At 37.6% G+C, this 19,389-nt stretch overlaps 1 protein-coding gene across 2 annotated transcripts in view; it reads left to right on the forward strand.

Annotated features, from left to right (window-relative positions):
* ADK (adenosine kinase) overlaps window positions 1-19,389 on the forward strand; it is a 277,270-nt gene that overhangs the window by 12,039 nt on the left and 245,842 nt on the right. For both annotated transcript variants that reach the window (XM_027739901.2, XM_027739902.2), the window contains exon 2: window positions 3,110-3,184. In XM_027739901.2, the coding sequence (XP_027595702.1) occupies window positions 3,110-3,184 (75 nt within the window). The remainder of the gene's footprint in view (window positions 1-3,109; window positions 3,185-19,389) is intronic.

A 19,389-nucleotide genomic window follows, 5' to 3' on the forward strand; every position in this document is an offset into this window, starting at 1 on the left:
ACTGAAATGTAGCCAGTGTTGGGTTAATCAGGTTGAACATGCTAACGATTTGCACAGCCAAGTCTTCCTCTGTAACAGTAGGAACACTGGACTTTCCAGATTGCCTTTCACAGAACTTCTGTTAGAAAATGCTGATCATAATGGTGATCACAGAATCAATTAGGTTGGAAAATATCTCTGACGTTACTGAGTCCAACCTCCTAAATATCTGCTTAAACTTGTTGGCTGTTTAAAATTTGTGACTTAGAAATTGTTTAGACTTTTCCCAGTTTGCCCATAAAGGTATTTTTGTCAAATGCAGTGACAGATAAGGAAAGACACAGTCTCCAGTACAACTGGAGTGTATGGATTTTTCTCCTTTTTTGCCAATGGAGCATTAATATCTAATTTTAAGAATAGAAGTTCTAATACCTTGGGACTTTGTTAATTCAAACATCTAGGTGAAAGAACCAAAATGGTAGAAATACATGTTAGTTGAAAACACAGGGCTAGTGATCAGTGTATGTTAGCTTATGTGTTTATTGGCTTATGGATTATTATTTGCAAAAATAGGTAAACATTATAACAATGAAGTTGATTTCTTCATAACAATCAGACAGTTAAAATAGTCAAAGTTTTATGTGTCTGAAAAGCTGTCAGGTTCTTATGTCCTGCATTTGGTTGTGAGAAACAGCTATGCTGAATTTAGGGAGAGTTTGCCCAGTATTTCAGTGGAATGTTCCTGAACATACACTTACTAGTCTAGTGATAGCTACCTTGGCTTTTAAAACTTGACCCTAAGTGACACCCTACACGCAGCCTCTGGAATACTCGAATGGAGGTGATTATAAAATATTGTGGGACAAGGAAGGCTTGGGAATGAGCAGGACTTGTATGTGATGTAAAGAGCTGCCTGGATTAAATGGCACCGAAAGTGCTAGCTCCTGCCACCGCTGACATTTAGGAGTTTGTGTGCATGTTATTGGCTTGATAGAGCTTCTGTACAAAGTTACTCGTGTGCTGCTTCAAGTATATTGACCTGCATGTTCTGCAGCCCACATCTTGTTGAATGTTTGGTAGCTTCCATTTTGCTTTTTGGTTGAACACGGTAACTTCTTCATAGGGAGTGACCTCAACATGTCAGCTGTATTTCAGATTTTTGTCAAGTGCAGCTGCTGTTTTCTGGCATACCGTACACTTAAGTGCTGATTCTTGTCTTACATAGAAGTTATCCATGATACGTGTTATTTTCTGAAGTGTAGGTATAAAATTGTTGATGTGGAGAATTTCACAGCACGTGAGAATCAGCTAAACATGAAGCATAGGAACATATAGCTTGGGACAGATCTGCATTCAGCACTTGGAGAATTCTGACTTTTTAATTTGCCTACAGTACAACTTATGCAATATTTAGGATTTAAAATGGAGAGAATGTTCTGTCTTGTGACTGCAACTGCAATCCCCTTTATCCTTATCTCTTCTTAACTGTCATCTGTCTCTCACTCTTCTTGTCTTCTAGCTATAGGTATAACTTATGGCTGTGCTATTTAGAACACTGTACTATTTGGCACACTGACAAATGTATTTAGTCAGTCTTACAGGTTCTTACTAAGCAGATGTTAACTATCTCAGTTAGGAGTGAGCTGGATTTCTGGCTCTGTCTTCACAAAGCAGTGTCTTCCACATTTTATTTACAGTGAAATGGGCTCTAAAAGTCTGCTTTTAAAGCTACAACAATAACTAGGGTACTTAAAGCGTGGTTTACTGAGCCTCAGTATCAAGGTTATTAATCATGTTTTCCATGTCTTCATTTTCAGACTTCAGAATTTTAACATTTAATGGAGGCTAATGTGGCATCATAAAAAGAAAGAAGTTTGTGTACTTCTGGCAAGTAGTTTCAAATTTGAGTAGCTTCAAATGTGACAAAGATTTGTCCACTAAGGGCTTTTCATAGCCGTTGTGAGAGGAAGCAAGTGAATGAGTTTCCAACCTCTGTTGGGCACAATTCATGAGATTGTTCCACATAATTCCCTTTTTGCATGTTTTAGATCCTTTTTTCTTACTCTGCTGAGTTGAAATTAATGAAATCTATCATTTAGTAGGCAGATGTTGAATCTCTCAAACATTTATCTCGTGCTAAATGGGCCAGAACAATTGAAAACTCCCTTACTTTCTTTGCGACTCAGCTAACAGTGTTACGCAGCTTTGGATAAGCTGCAGATAAACTTTGGATCCAGCTGCACTGTTACAGTAGTACTTTTTGGGGGATGGATGGACAGGGAATGTGGTTTCTCCACAAATATGTGGTAGAGACTTAGTAAATAGGGAGGCATATTGGTGATCATACTGAAGGCTACCTTTGATGGCCAGAGCAAGGCTGTGCCTCGCCAGTTGGAGACAGTGGGTGTTAGTTTAATCAGGAGTGTGGTGGGTTTGGATGTAGTTTTAGCCTTCGAGAACAGCTGCATTCACTCCTACTTGACACTAGGCCATGTATCTAATCCTTTGGTATTACTGCATTATCACCCAAGTACATGCTATTCAGGAAAATGTAACACATGGTTTCTGAATTAATCTTAAAAAAAATAGTTAAAGTCATCCTTTTCAGCTGTTTACAGTATTTTTGATGTCTCGTTTCTATGTGATGGAAGTCATGGTAGTAAATTTCAAATTGCTTAAAAAGTACCTACATTCTTACCAGCAGACAGCTACGCTGTTTAGAATGGCTGACAATGCAGAATCCGTAGTCTCTTTATTTTGGTTTACTAAAACAGACTTAAATTGCTAATTATTGGTCAGTAGCAGGGTAGACCCAACAACTACGTGGGTCCAGTGGAATTCTTAGAACCCGGTGTGATGCTCCCCCTGTCTAAAATTTGTTGTTACAACTTGAATGCAATCCTTTAAAACTACAGAATGCAGCATGCAGCTCTAATTCTTTATCTGAGTAAATGATTCTCTGTGTATATGCAAGGTCTCCATGTATCTGCTGTGCTGGGCAAATTGTGTATCTTTTTGTTCCTTAGCTTTGTTCAAGAAAATCTCTTATCTCTAATAAAAAAATGTCGTTAACACATTATCCTAGGAACAATAAATTAATGCAAAGCTAACTTGATTTATTTTCTTGCAGTGAAAATGTCCTGTTTGGAATGGGAAATCCTCTGCTTGATATCTGTGCAGTTGTGGACAAGGACTTCCTTGACAAGTAAGTCTTGATTTCTTTTTTTTATTTTATTGGTTTTATAAATATCAGTTTTGTTTCCAGAATGATGCCCATAAATAAGCAGAGGGCTACCTGCTTGTGTAGTGCTAAGTTTGTGCTGATTCTGGCCTTATGCTGAAAGCAGCCAACATGGTATCTGTCATTTGACTGTTCTTGCTACATGAAGCTGTGGTGGTGGTATCAATGAAAAGCTTCAGGGTTTTCATGTGATTTTCTATCACTTATTTATTCCAGTCTCTTCATGCTGTCTTTGCTAGCCCTTAATTGGAAGCAGTCGTCGATTTCAGTAAGATTTAGGTAGTTCTTGTATGAATCTTCCTGTGCTACTTTTGATTGACTATTGGAGCCCTCTTTTCTTGCTTCAGTGACTTTGGGGGAAATAAGCCATATCTATAACACACCAAGAAAAGTTGTGGAAATGTACTTTTCAAAAAAAATATTGCAGTTTATCAGTGAAGAACAGGAGCACTTCTTACCGGGTGGTCTGTTATCTTGCTCATGCCCGGTTGTTGTGCTACCACCCGTATAACCCTATCACTGGATTGCTTAATTGGCATTAGGCTTACTTGTCCTTGGATCAGCTTAGAGATTTGTCTTTTCCAGAGGTGTCAAATACAGTTGCTCTTTTAAATCCTTCTGCATAAGCTCCCTTTCATGTTGTTGTTGCTGACACTTTTTCTCTGATTCGTAAGTGTTCAGTAAGTTGATTTAATCTTTCAGAGTGCTTTCAATTCTTTCATTAATTTTTAAAGTGTGAATAATTTCTTCTCTGATTGTACTTGGATTTCTTAATGGGAATACTGCATCAAGACTAAATTTCACAACACCAAATGAAGAACAGGTGCAGAGTTTGTATTTGTGAATGTGTATTATCAGCCACAAATCTTTTGTTCTGAAGTTTTTAATAATAGCAACAATTTGTTTTGCCATGGATATTTTGTCACTCAGATTTTACCTAAAGGTGTGTTTAAGTGAAAGTGTGGATATTACAAGCTGGAGGCAAAAGACAAGAATGTAATGGAGTATATCAATCTCAAACATCTGGAATTTTAGGAGTCAAGTCCACGTCTTGAGTGTTCAGAAGAGTAAATTAATCTGGTGTAATTCTCTGCCTTATGTTTGCACTGAAATAACTTGCAAACCAGTCTCTGAAAATATGTAATGCCCCCTCCCAACCCAAGAATACCCCTGAACTAATCCTTATAAATTGCTGACGTAAAAGAGATGGTGGGATCTATACAGCAGCACTGAAATCCTGCAAGAGTGCATTGTGCTTTTCACTGGATGTGATGTGCTGTGCAGAATTTAATTTAATTTAAAAATTAGAAGTCTTGTGTACTCAAATTTGAGTCCTGTCAGACAAATTAAATTAGCTCCTGGAACAGCATATGCTCTGTGAGCATTTCTTTACTGCCAAAATGCCTTTGTGGGGTATTGCATTATTTAATGCAATAAGCAGCCTTCCAACAACAGTTTCACAGGGGACCTGCTGATAGTGTGATAGCTCTGGTAGTAACCTCAAAGCTGAGAAGCTTGTTTACCTTCTTCTCACGCACCTTATTTTATATCTAGCTCCCTGTTTGTGAGTGTGTGCACAGTAGTCCATTTAACAAACCCACAAACATGTTTCTATTCCAAGTCCAACTACCTTTTGCAATACTTCCTGAAATGGGAATCAAACCCCACGCTTCCTCAGCTTGTGTGGGGAGGTAAAATAGCAAACCTAGCTGTAGAACAACCGCTAGAATGAAGTTATCCCTTCAAATGCTGCAGGGAGGTGCAAGAACACAGACATTTCAGGACTGTGAAGCGTTCGAGAGACAAATTGTTGATCCTATTAGATTAGTCTCTGTTTTTTCTTGTCAAACAAGAAACATCTTTAGCCATGTAGTGTCAGCTCTTGGTGTCTTGGCAAACCAGAGTCTGTTTGTCACCTCTTCAGCTGGATGGGCAGGTTTAATGAGGCCATCAGGCCAGCCAGGCTCTGACTTGAGGAGGTAGCTTGGTAAAATAAGGAAAGAGTTTAGGTAAACACCCGTAAGAATTTTATACATATAACTTTTCCACTGTTTCTGTTAGTTTATCCTCCTCACTTGTATGATCAGTTTTAAGAGAAAATACCTTGGTTCAGGATACATTTGCAAGTTTAATCAATGTATATTGTCAATGAAAAGGGAGTATTAAAATGAATCCTGTAACCATCTTATTTTTGTAACTTCTATTAAGAAAATGCAAATGGAAACAGCGTAAGATTGTGTAGGAAGCAGTCATTTTAACAATATTTAAATAGCATACAATCCATGTTATAAATAAACCTAAATAGATAAATAAAATTTAAAAATAAATACATAATGCAGTCCTACCCCTGGCAGATTCTAAACAGCCTGCTGCCATGTAATTCTGGATTGAGGAAATGAGCAGTGTTGGAGGGCTGGAGTGGGTATTTTTGGCTTGGGTTGTTTGCAGAACCCTGTCACTTTTCTTTCAAGGTGGATTTTGGTTAAATATGGGCTCCAAAGTCTTTTGCTTGCTTGACAAGTTTTGGAAAGCTTTAAGCCTTTCCCAGACTATTTATGGGAGAGGCAGTCTTAATTTATATCACAACAGAACTTCACCATGCCCCCCATCTGAGCTTTTCAGCCCATGTCAGCAGTCTGGCATTACCTGAGCCAGAGAAGCTTTGGCCTCTATCAGGTTGTTGTGTTTTCTGAGCCCCATTTCTTATCTCTCTTCAGGGAGACAGTCTGAAAAAGTGTTAGCAATGTTGATGGCACTGTTGAAAACTGGTGATACCTCAAGCCACTTCAGTTCCTGTTCTCAGAGCTGGAAAACAGTCTTGAAGAAAATGTAGTCCATTGTATGTTCTTGTTCTTTTTTAGTGTCTACATGAAAGAAATATCAGAAATGAATTTTGGTTTTGTTTTCTTGTATCCTTTTAATTTGCATTAACTCCATTACTGAACAGTATTTTTGTTTAATTTTTCTAGGATGTAGATACTTGCTCAAAGAGCAGCTTCTTAGGGGTGGGAGGGGAAAGAATAGAAGAAGGATTGATGCTTTGTGGGTGAATTGCTAACTATAGCTATGCTCATCTGTGAAAATAACTTTGCTAACAGGTATTCATGAAAGCTTTTGGTTCTACTCATGACATTTAACAGGAACGATTCCTTCACCTTCTGAATCTGTAACAGACATTTAAGAATAACTTAATCTATACTACATATATTAAACTCTGATAAAGTGGGCAAGAAAATTCTAAATTAGCATGCCAAAGACATTTTAAGAGTCCATGGAAGCTCCGTACTGCTAACTCCTGTAAATACTCCGGTGTCCCGCTGTTAAAAGTTAGTAGATGGCCTGTGTTTCATTGTTCTCCCCAGAGCACTGTTTTGCAAATATTCAGGTTTTGACATTTACCTAACTGTAGTTAATTTTTCAGCTGTAGAGATTTGGTCATTACTTGTCATCTCAAGTGCACATCCAGCAATTGAGAAGTGTGTTCACAGTATGGATGTGAACATTGCTGTTGTCCAACATTTGAGTCTATGACTACCTGAATTGAGGAGGAGAAGAGAATCAATGCTGACAAATTCATGTTGACAGAATTATTATGCCAATCCTGAAACTCCTAAGTATATGATGACCCGTATCTTCCCTAACTGATCAGTGGGAAGGCAAGGAAACTATTTGTAATCACCAGCACCTTTATAAACAAGTAAATATCTTTCAGCCCATGCTCTTGAAAAGGAGTGGAGATATAGGGGAAAATTATGATATATGTCCTATTTATCACATCAAGGTTAATGAATCTCTTTGCTTTGTTTCACTCTACTTTCTGGGCTCTTGACCAGAGCCATGATCTCATGAGGTGAGGTATGCTTACTACTCTGGCTGCCAAATTCCATTGTAGTTGTAACCTCCAAACTGATTGTCACCATCATAGTCCAGGATTACAAGTTTCTATGTGATTACTTGTTAGTTGTCAAAGCAGCCAAGGATTTTTCTCTTTATGTCTTTTTTTTCCTTAAAATTAGCATGTGTGGCAGTCTTTGCAGAAGTTCATTGAAGATGCTCAGTAAAGATCTGTAGTTTTTAATAGCTTTCATGCCCTCTACCATCTGCTCCTTAGTTTTCTTCCTTGCCTTATCTGTGCCAGTGGTGTAAATACAAACTGTGTTTAAATCAAGAAATGGGTTTATATTCTTTTTACTCTTCACTGGAAAAACAGGTTTGAAGAAACAGGAAAAGAAGAATTAAGTGAGCCTTTGAAGTCATGCTGATAATTTCTGTATGAAAAGAGAATATCACAGGGAAGGAAGAAATGCTGTCATTTTGATCCATAATTTCACAAGTAGGGATATGGATCTCCGACGGTGTGCTATTGACTTGTCTGCAGCACTGAAAGTGGTTGGGTCATTTGTGGACTCCCAAGATATTGGTTGGCTATCCTACACTGCAGAGTACTGTCAGAGGGTGATGGGTTAGTTAAGCACAAACATTAGTAATGGAACAGCTTTGACATCTAGTAAATTAAATATTCTTGTTTGAGGCTTGTTTTAGTGTTTGCCATGAACAAAGTGAGGATTGACATATTTAATCTTTTTCCATTCTTGTGGGAATTTGGATTATAAATTAGGAAAAGGTTTGCGAAGCAGCTTCATTTGAAAATGATGGAAAACCTCTGCTTCTTTGTATTAAATTTAGGTTGGTCTGTATAAGCTGTGGTGTGTGTTTTTCTCAACATTTTCAGTTTGCTCCTGTCTAGCAGAAGCCCTTGTAACTTCCCATAGTAAAAAAAATCAAAAGACCATTCATGCAGTTAACTCTCATAAAGTGTCTAAGGGTCCAAATAGCTTTTAGACAATCTGAGGTGATTCTTTGTTCACCAAACTCAAGTTTCAACAATCTTTAAGACTTCAGTGCAAAGCAAGCCCATTCCCAAAAACGCATGCTGGAGTGAACTTGAGGACTGAGAAAGACAAGTGATGATTCTGTATTAGGAGGTTGCAGGATCAAAGAATGCACAAGCTGCAGATATGGACTTGGGTGCCAGATTTAAGTGTGGATCTCTGCCCCCCCCCCGGCTTCTAGCTTTTTCAGTTTCACTGATATGTTTACTTAGATTCTGTGCTTCATCAGCTCTCTGGGACAGCCTGGTTTTGGCTGAGACAGGGCAAATTTTCTTCCTAGTAGCTGCTACAGTGCTGTGATTTTTGGATTTAGTACGTACTGTCTGTACAGTGATGAATGTATGGAAAGTACATAGTAAGAACTTTGAAACCTGTCCCTGAAAATGTGTCCCTTTGCCCCAGCCCCCTAGAAGATGGCTTGCTGTATGATGTTCCATTGTTTCAAGAATCTTGTGAAAGATTTCTCCTGAAAGCATCTCTTACATTGGCTCATTTGGCAGAGAAGTTGAATACCTGAAGGTTGTTATTACCTTGTGTTTTTAGTTCTGTCTCTAGAAGTCAATTTAGCTTATCTCAAGGTCTGAACATAGAACATTCTTGAAACTGTCGAGTCAAATTGCATCATCTGACTGCCAGTAAATTATAATAACTTCAGTGTTTGCTCACAAAAACTTAAGGTAATAATAACTGTCTTAAGAAGATCCTCTCAGTACTAATGTGCCTAAAAATTTGGTAGTATTCCTGACAACATAAATAGATCTTTCTACAGCCCTAATGATTTCTCCTAGTGCATTTATTTAAATGTGTAGTTTAAATGAATGAAAGATTTTAGTTGAACTCCATTTAAGAAAGGCTATTTGAAAAATCTACTTGTGGAATGACAGTGTTGCATGACGAGCTGTGATGTTTTCAGGGTAGATGGAGCTTGAGCAATGATTATAGAGGAGCTTGTAACTGCTAATTTACCTGTAAAATAGGATGTAAGATGCTCATGAATAGGAAACACTCCAGTCTTTATTGTGTGTTTCCACTTTCTTAAATTCTTGTTTAGTAATAAACTGCAAATCATTAATTCATTTTTTATTTTTTCCATTCTTCAGAAAACTTGATATAATGCATGTGAGTAGAGCATGTCTGGTTCATGAATTAATTGTATTGTTTAGAATAACCGTGAAACACAACAGACTCGCTCACAGAGCTTATCTGGATTTTCCCTTCATTCACAACAAAAATTTGTTTAACAAAACTTTGGGACTTGCATTACAAGACAAATGATGAAATACTGGGTTCCATTTGCCTCCTCAATGCAAACAAGGAGCTTTAAGTGAAAGAGCTCTGTGAATTAAATAAGTGTCTCTGTTTTTAATTAGGCAATAATATTAGATGAAAAGACCCTTGCTGAAGATGTCTTTCATGGAAAAAGCTGACTCTTTTCACTAGAAAACTGAAATCAATCCAAAACTATATGGTAAACTTTCTGTTTGAAAGTGGTACTTGCTGTTTGTACTGAGAAACTTTTCATATTGGACTTTCCTGATTATACAATCACAAGATTGATTTTTATTTAGGATACGGTAGATAAAAATTGTGATTTATGTTCCGGGTATAGTTTTAAGCATTCTTTTTAATTACAGGTTACTAAGATGTGATTTTAATACTGTTTTCCATTCTCATCCTGCTTCTCCACACCAAAATTTCCAACAGCATAGTGCAAATTGGAGGGTTTTCTTCTATAATATAGTGAAACAGTTTGGTCAGTTGTGATTTGAGGAATAGAAAAGCCTAGTCAAAAATGAAGAATTATTTATCACAGCCTTAGTTTTTTTTACTCTAACTGAAATTGATTTGTCATCTCTTAGAAAAGACTCTTTAGTGATAGCATTTTTGAAGTGGTTGAAATACCTCCTGCTTTTTTAAAACTTCAGTTTCTAAAAAATTAGATATTTAAGTAGATGATAATGCTCATTACTACTTGATTAGTTTTGCTTTGTTCAGGTCAGGCAATATGCAATCTCTAGTTTTTCTTCCCAAATTATGTTAAGATGAGAGAGATTCTGTCCTGTGGCAATGGATCCCACTAATCCATCGTACTGTCCTTTGTTTGGAAATTAAATACTAATTGTTTCTTTTAAATACTAACACTTCTCTTTAATAACTTGCTGTTTCATCAGTCTGTTCCTGAACAGTGTGCCAGTACCAATCAGTGTTCCAGGTTGTATCTGGATGTAAGTGTATCCTAAGTCAGGAGGTGCTTATGCCTCCGATGATCCCTGATACTGTGGCTTGTGCTCTGCGGCACAGAACCACGGCCAGGCCTGCTCTGTGCTTTGCCTTGTCCTGTCCTGTTCATTCTGGAGTGTTGCATTTGTGGTCTCTGCTGTAGCCACAGGGAGAGGGTGGAGGCAGCCTGCCTTCCTCTTAATGACTAGTGTTCTTGTTTTTCCCTGAGTCAAGAGCTGGAGAAGGGTAAAAGCACTCTTTGAGTGTTTTACTTTATTTTTGTCAGGGCAGAACCTTCAGTACTCCAAGTCACTGGAAATCTGGTTGTGTTGTAGATTCAGGATGTTATGAAGCCTGCAGTTCCCTAATAAGTTCAGATTAAATGCAGAGCTGGGACAAAGACTTTTTTCATTTCACAAACCCTTGATTCCTCTTTTTAATAAGATAATAGAATATTTCAGTGAAAGTGTTGTGTTAACATAACAATTTTCTTCATTTTTAAGTTCTACTTTAAACTTGTATGTCACATGAATACTAGGGAGCAATGGCTAAACAGTTTTTGGTGATTATTTTTCCAGCTTGCTTCAGTCATTTTTTTCCTTGTATTTTTTCCCTTGTTGTGATGTGACAGCAAAAATGATTAAGTTTCAATGCAAGAATCTGAGGTGCACGTGACAGAGCATTAAGGGGAGCATACAACTGCCTAATATACAGTCATAAACTTATCAGCTGTAACAAGTGAACAACAGCAAGAAGTTATAGAAATACAAATATTACCATGAACATTTTTTCAATCCTTGTATTGTTGAGGCTATTTTTTTCTTTGGTGTTGAGGCTGGATTTTATTATTTTTAAACAACAGGTGCTTCCCACTAGTAGGAAGATATGTGATAAAGATTGCTGTAAAATTAGACTATCACTCTAGTCTGGAAGTGTACAGTAAGCTTCCTTCAGGAGAAGTGAAACTATGACCAAATTCACTTCCAGACCACTCCAAGTAAAGGTGGCATGCAGTCTCAACTAGGAATATTAAGTTCAACCGAGTGTCCGACATGGCTTCAAGCTAGCATGCCATATCTGTTCTTTTTCAAGACAAGAACTGCAGTTACAACTGTAAATCTTTCAATTTCTAATGTTAATATTTCCCTGGATTTCCAGCAGAAGAGGCAAAGTGTCCCAGAAACTCACATCTCTTGACAACTTATTTTGTACAGTTATTGTGCAGAAAAGAGATCGAAGAACTTTCTCCAAATCTGATTGCTGTAACTTCATTTTTCAAGAGTGTGTTCCAGTGTATTTCACTGAATCACGGAATACGCTGAGGTAGAAGGGACCCACAAGGATCATCAAGTCCAACTCCTATTTCATGAAGCTGTTTTGAAATGTGCTTATGCTGTTATGTGCAGCAGTACTAAACTGAAGTACTAAACAGAACACAATCATTACTTGGTCTACATTAGTTAAAGCATTTGGATGTGTATCTTGATTAGACATGGTTTCAGTTTCAATGTTTGTGGTATTTTTAATCTAGATTGCAATTCCACAAGCTCGAAGTCGTTGGAAATCACATTTTGGAGGATTGTGGGCTGGGAATTAGCTGTCTTCACTTAAAAGTTTGCCTGTGAAAAATTCCTGACTTCTTTCTTGAGGACCTTTTGTGCTAGGGACGTGGCTAGCATAAACGAGCCAAGGCAAACTGTAGAACTGTATGAACAGATCCTACCATTCAAATACCAAGTTAAGTAAGATGACTAAGTTGCTTTAGTGAATGCTAGCTTTTTATTGTTTTGAAATCACCAACTACAAATTCCTGTTTGAGCAAGGAACACCTAAGGTGTTGTTTTCAACAGAAGGGCTATCAAGTTCTGGATGTAATTCTACAACCAGTCCTGAGACAAAACTGTTACTCAGCTGGAGCAAGAAGCTCTTCTGGGCTGTCCAAATACCTCAGTCTTTTTTTGCTTTGCCAGTCACTGGGATGTCTGGGCTTGATGTTGCAGCTACCACTGTGGATGAAGAATTAAGATACAAAACAGTGGCTATATCTAGAGGCAAAAGGGAGGAACAGATTTTCCCAGAAGCAGTAATTGCAGGCCTTGATGTATCTGATCCTCCAGTGGTAGCAGAGAATGAGTTTATCTCTCTCTCAAGAGCACTTCCCTAAATTTCCGTCTCGGTATTACTCATTCATTTTTTAAATTAAATTTTCAGTGCAGTAAAAAAGCCTTCTCTGCCATTTTCCATGTGCTACCTTTTTCCAATAAACCTAATGACTTTAATGGCTTGCATAAGTTTTAACAGCGTGGCTGAAATTTCGCAGTAGCTGTAACACTTGTCTTTAGCTTGCTGTTTGCTCTAATCAGTGTTAAAAATAATTTGTATAGAAGTCAAATTAAGGTATATGAATTCCCTGACAATTCTCTGTTTAAGTTTCTGTTAGCTGGGCCGGCCTGTAACAGATCTTCAGGTGCAGAGACAGGTGATGGAAGAGATGTAGCTTTTAGGCAGCACTGAGACTCATTTAGGTTGAAGTGATAGTATTGGAATTAGTACTTCAGCCTAGCCTGTCACAAACAGAAAGACACAGATAAAGCTGTATAACAGGAAAATGGAATAAATCTTAAACTATATTTTTTAAATAAATAAGAAAGGTTTTAACTGATACATAAGATTTGCTGTTAGTTTTCTCATAATTTCTAAGTGGAGCAATACATTTTCCATTAAATGTGATACACCAGTCTTTTTTCCGTGTTTCCCTATAAATGATGAAAAGGTCAATTCTTAGCATTTTGGAGACAAAATATTTAACATCAATCCAGATTCAATATCTGGGCTGATTTTGTGGTTTGTGACGTCTTCACTGGGGAATAAATGTCTTGCTGTGTCTTAATTGATTTTTATTGATGTGACATTTATTTCTTTGTACTAGAGATGCTAAAATAATTGTATTTTAGAGGTTCTGTTTTCATTTGTTCTTTTGGAGATAGAGATAAAACAGATCTAGTATGGGAACAGGGTTGTAATTCAGTTTTGAAATGTACTGCATGTTGATGGAGCCCAACACTGTTGTTTTATGTTTGCAACAGTGTAATGTTACTGCCTTTGTTAGTGTGTCCAAAGCATAAACCTGTATTTTACTGTAGAACTAGAGCCTATTGAGTTGACACCTGACACCTGAGGCATATTGCTTTACAAGTCTGCCTTCTCCTGAGATGATAAGGGGTTAGTTTTCAAGCGAAAAGAAGCTCAACTGGGGAGCTGGCAGAGCTATTCATATGTGGCATACAGGGAGTCTTTATTTAGCAAAGATCAGTAAAATGATATATAAATCTAGGCAGGAGAATCTGAGGGTCACACCCACAGCCACACTACTGTGCCTTCCCTGAATTACATTCTGTTACAATTTGGATCTCAAAGCAGAGCTCCTAATGCAGCAGGGGAGATATCTGGGGATTTTTTGTCCCAGTGGTGACAGGATCTGTTGTGGAACTGGTATGAGTTGATCTGAACAATAAATTTTCAAGTGATAATAGCAAGTAGGGAAAGAACAGGATCCCTTTAGTTTGGATTGTACATGTTACTTTTGTTGGGTTTTTTTGGTAAGTTTCTATGCAAATGAAACTTAAACACATAATTGTGAAAGCTGGTTTGTGTTTATTAATCAAAATGAATTGAACTACAAGCTGGTGTTTATTTCTGGTTGAAGAGAATAGGTATGTAAAGGTTCGATGATAATTTCAGAACAGAAACAGTACAAAAGGAGTGGTACAATGAAAGAAATGGCTTAAGTATTTAAGGCTCAAAGGAGTAATATTAATGGAGTATGTTGGAGTTCGGTCTGTGGGGAGAACTACCTTTAGTTCTGCACAAATTGAATTAATATTTTATCCCTTGGTAAAGCTACTAAAGGTCAACAAAGTGTATTTCTACTGTAGAATTCAGAGTACCAATTTAAAAAAAAAGTACAGTGTGTGTACAGTTTTTAAAAAGGTGCTTATAGCCAGATATTTAAAAAATTATTACTGAAGAAAACGTTCTTCTCTGTCTGTATACGGGAAGTGTTTAGCTGTCTTAAATTTTTAGCTCACTAGTTTGTGGTTAGAAAACTGTTTTGACAAGGCCACTACTATATACTTAAGTCCAGAGCGATAGGGCTGCCCCTATTAAATGATCATAGTTTTTTGCAGTCTGGTGATTAACAGGCTTTGAACTTTCCGGGCTTTCTTAATCCCTTTTAATCATTTAAACCTATTATTGTTTTGACTTCAATTTCAAAAGCCCTTTAAATCTGTCTTACAATATTAGTAGCTGATTAAAGTCCTGATTTCCAACCATATTATCAGTGGGGCGTCTTATCTTATTACACTGAATAATTTAGAAACAACTGGGAAAAAATTGATCAAAGGGGAAAGAAAAAACATCAGGAAAACTATACCTCGTAATTTTTGTTGGCAGCTCAGGTTGAGTTAATTGCAGTTTATGACACCTCGTTTCTCCCCTCTCCAAGTTTCTACTCTGTGAGATGCCTTTACCCCGCCCATGTTTTTATTCTTTTTCCTTACCTACTCGGCTTTGCATCTGTCTGTATTTTGAAGTTGCTGTGTTTGAATGGGTTGTTCTTACTGTCTGCTAGAGTGTCCTGTTGGCATGACATACCATTGCCAGTGTGCTGTCATCTCTGGATTTCAGCAGTAGCTACTGGACTTAACTCCACTTAACTCACTTAACATCACTCAGGGATGTGTGGCATAGTGTTGGCATAGTCTTGCAAGCAGTGATCTGTGTTGAAGTCCATCTGAATTGAGCATTCTCTCACAGATCTAATAATTTCCCAAACGAATGTCTGAAAGGCAGTTCCCTCTTTTATTGGTATGAGTGGACCATTGCAAAACTGCAAAACTTAGGTTTTTCTGGAAGCAGGCTTTCTTTGGGGTTGTATTGCTATCATAGAGTCCCTCTTTAATCTTTTAGTTTTTCAAGGATGACAATCTGGACTTGCCTTTTAGATTTGTCAACAAAGCGGTATCTACTCAATAAAGAATTTTTCTAAAATGGTCTAACCTGTTTCAAGGTCATCCTCAAGTAGCAGTGAATAATGATCAGCTGTCACTAAACCCAGAAATTAATGTAGAAGAGGTCTCTGTATTGCTGTCAGCTTCAGGCCAAGAAGGAATGTAAAAAGGTAGGGAGGACCAGCTACCCTGCTATGGAATAGGAGAGAGGCTAAAGGCAGGGAGAAATTTTGAAGGAATGAGGAATGTGGTTCATTTCAAATGGTGAAACTGGGAGATTATAGCAAAGCAATAAAGGAATTTAAAGAAAAAATGAAAAAACAACCGTATTAAACTGGTGGAGTAAAAACAGTGCAGGTTAGGCAAGACACTAAGACTTTTAGAATATGAATCAGTCCTCTACTGTCTGGTTTGTTTTTTTAATGGAGGGGAAAAAACATGTCTTTCAACAAGGGTCCTTGTATGTGCCAGTTACACAGAACTTTAATTTTGGGTTAGCTGGTTTCATCTGGTCCATGACAGATTTTACAGCTGAGTTTATACACAAGGTAAGGTCTGGGTTGTGGTTTTTTGTTTTCGTCTGGATTTAGAAAATGCACAGCCTCTAGAATCTGGCTTAGCAAGCTCAAAGTAATGATCCAAACAAATACAAGTCACGGTACTCACACTTCGTATTTGTGTACGTGGGAAAGATTACTGGGCTCATGGGAAGAGTAAAGCTACACTAGACTTAACTGAAATTTCTAAGTAGCTGTAGCCTGGTCAGAATTGCAGAAATACTGCCTTGCTTTAAGTAGTATTTTACTACCATAGGAAAAGCAGTTTACTTACTGCCTTTTGATCTCTCTGTAGATCAAGTCAAGAGAAATGGAGTTAGCACTTAGGGCAGCATTACTTATTCTTACTCTGTCTGATAAATTGCAGATGGAAGTTGAGAAGCAGACTGACCCTCTATACCTATCCTCCATAAATCTGATGTGTTAGAAATATTTTGTGAGCTTCTGCTGGGCTTGCTGTGTGCATTGGCCTGTAAAAGCTCATGAGGATGCACTGTTGTAGCAGGTTCACACATGGCTGTGTTCCTGACCTGAAAGATCTCGTAGGATGTGTTAACTGCTTTTGGTAGAAATCCATCAATATAGTCTGAAAAGGGACATGTGAGCACCAATGCCCTTACAGGATGGTCGTCCTAGTTTTGGCAAGATTAATAATTAAGAAAAAACAAAAGTGAAAGGACTGTGTTTCTTTTTTTCAGGCCAGTGAAAGTAGCCTTAACTTCACTTGAAAGTTGAAGCGTCATAATTGCTGGATCATTTTTATAGAAACTACTTTAGATCAATCTGAAATAAGACTACAGTGAAATCTTTAAGGTTTCTTAATGGCTTTGTTGAAAATTTATGAAGAAATACTTCTGCAGAGCTCTGTCTTAAAGGATTTCTTCTTTTATTGATGAAGCATAGCCTAGTATAGCATAAAATCTACTTGGCTTGTCCAGTTAACGCAACCAACACGCTTTAGGTGTCTGACAGAGAAATCGCACTCTGTTCCTTTTTCTGATGACTGTTCTGCAAAGTTCAAAGAACACGTTGGAAATCTGCCCTTTTATACATTCAATTTTTAATCAATCTGGGGAATTCTTAAGGCAGTAAGTGCAGCAAGCCACGTCAAGTACAATAAGCTTATGGAACAGCAAAGCCCAAGTGCATTGAAAGGTGAGCAGGGTTAGTCAGAGCCACGTACATGTACAGAGTCATGTGGCAAGAAGTTTGTATTTATTTATGCATCAAGCAAGGCAGCAGAACGTCTGTGCAGATACATGTTTAGAGCATTCCTAGAGTGCTTTACTGTCCCAGCTTTGTATTATGGGAATAGTTTTAATATTTTTTTTTATGCTGACATGGATGGTTATTGCAGGAAAATACTTTTATCTCTAGTGTCGTGTTCTTCACAATTATTGTTGAAAATAGTGATGAAAATATTACTCTGATATGTATACAATTTTTTGTGCCTCTTTGTGGGTAGTCTGCATGATGGAGATTTTTGTCTTGGCTCTTCTGGCCCAAGCAGAGTGTATATGTCTGTGCTAATTTTCATTTTGATATCTGTGAAATTATTACCTATTGTTTCTGTGTAAGTTTTTGCTTAGATTGGTGGAATCAAGAAATTTTGAAAGGTGATTTTATTTGAAGATGTATTGCTATTTTTAAACCTGTTAGCTCATTATTAGTTTTTATTTTGGGCCCTAGGACAGGTGAGTTTTACCAGCTTTTCAGGAACTTCTTGATATAGCAGATCTAAACTTGATGCATGTTTGAGTTTATCACCAGTACATATTTAGTGTAGGCTGTGTTTTCTTTTTAATTCGGGTAAGGCACTGTAAAACTGGATGCTGCCTGAAGAGAGCTGTGCCTTATGGCTGTTTGTTACATTAAAAGCATTATTGTAAAAATGTTGACTACTGTCCAAGTACATTAATTTTCATACTCTGTCGTATTAGGAGCTGGGAAATAAAAAAGCATTGAGTTATAGGGTTACAATTTCACAAGAATCTTTAAAATCCATTGCACAAGTCAGAGTTGAACTTGGAAGTTCTAGTATGCTTAAAAAAGAAAAGCAGACATTTAATAAAATTTTATATTTCTTCAAAATTTGAAATTGAGATGATAAACTTGCAGGTGAATGCTGGGCAAGTCATGTACATGAAGGGGAGTATGCCACCTTTAGATTTTTTTGTCTGTAGTGTTATAACCAAATAGAATGTGTCGGTCAGTTGTACTTCTAGCTGTTAGAGTAAAACTCTTCCAAGTGGCTTTGGCATTTTTTTCAGAGTATAGTTAGCTGTACTTACAGCCAGATTTCCTCAACATCATTCCAATTCTGTGTATCAGTTCTTAGAATGTCTCCAGTAATATTTTAGTCTGGGTCTATGCTACTTTAATTCCAGGGTTGTGGAAAGGGAAAATTTTTGGTATTAATGTAGTTATGAATTAATAATTAGTTAGGCCTTTGGTTCTTGGTGAGATGTATGGGGCTTAGACTGCTCATTTGCCCTGGTAAGTTAAATTCCTAAACATGCCTTTTCGTAACTAGGTTGGAAAGAATACTGTTTAAAAAAATTATCTCCGCGCTGAAAAAAGTAACATAAAACAGTGTGAAAGTTGTAATTTTAACTGTGATTAGAGGATGTGTGGTAAATATAAGATCTCTGTTAGGGCCTAACTGCAGCTGGGGCACTTAAGTTTTGATTAGAACAGGGTATGTTTGAGTGACCATGGTACGATGACATCTAGAGGTTAGACCAAGACGTTACCACTTCAGAAATTCCATGTGAACTGAGTTTGGGAAGAAAGCTATTTTCAGCCCTGGAAGTTTTGCCCAAGGTGCAGTCAGCATACTGGGCTGTCAGAAGGCATCAGCTGTGATGCTCCGAGCTGGGTGTGGTGTCGGCACAGCAGCTGCTCCAGCTCCGTGCAGGGAGGCAGCTGTGCAGTGTGATAATTGCTGGAGTCGCGGCCCTTCTGCCGCCTGTCCTCATGGACAGCTGCCATTCTGCAGGGGGTGTCTGCAGCACTGGCTACTCTTCCAGTAGATTAAATGTCTGCAAAGGACAAATCAAAGGGCTTAAATGTATCAGTTTTGAAATGGACTGCAGTGTGTTTTGACACTTACCTGTAATCTTGCTGTAGACCCTTGCATGATTTTCTTCTTAGACCCCCTTTTTTGAAATAGGAGCTTGAGCAGTGCTGAAAAAATTATTAACTTTTTGAAAGTGCATCACAGTTTGGTACTGGATAGTTGAAAAGAATAAAAATTATTTAATGTTCTAGGATATGTTGAACTTTGAATTTCACGGAGCAGAAAAAAGTGAAGTTGTGATCCCTTCAGTTCTTCCATAGTGTGTTTGCTTCTCTTCTACTTAATAGTTTAATGCCAGCCATGTAAATCTTTAATACACACAACATGTTGTTCAGGTTGCTTAGGTGGTTTTAAATGTCCTTGTTTTAAATTTTTTGATTGCTTATCTTCAGCTTCAGTTTTGCATTTG

Source organism: Pipra filicauda, unplaced genomic scaffold (genome assembly GCF_003945595.2).
Source record: "Pipra filicauda isolate LSUMZ 115617 unplaced genomic scaffold, ASM394559v2 scaffold15_size4787011_pilon, whole genome shotgun sequence".
NCBI classification, from domain to species: domain Eukaryota; kingdom Metazoa; phylum Chordata; class Aves; order Passeriformes; family Pipridae; genus Pipra; species Pipra filicauda.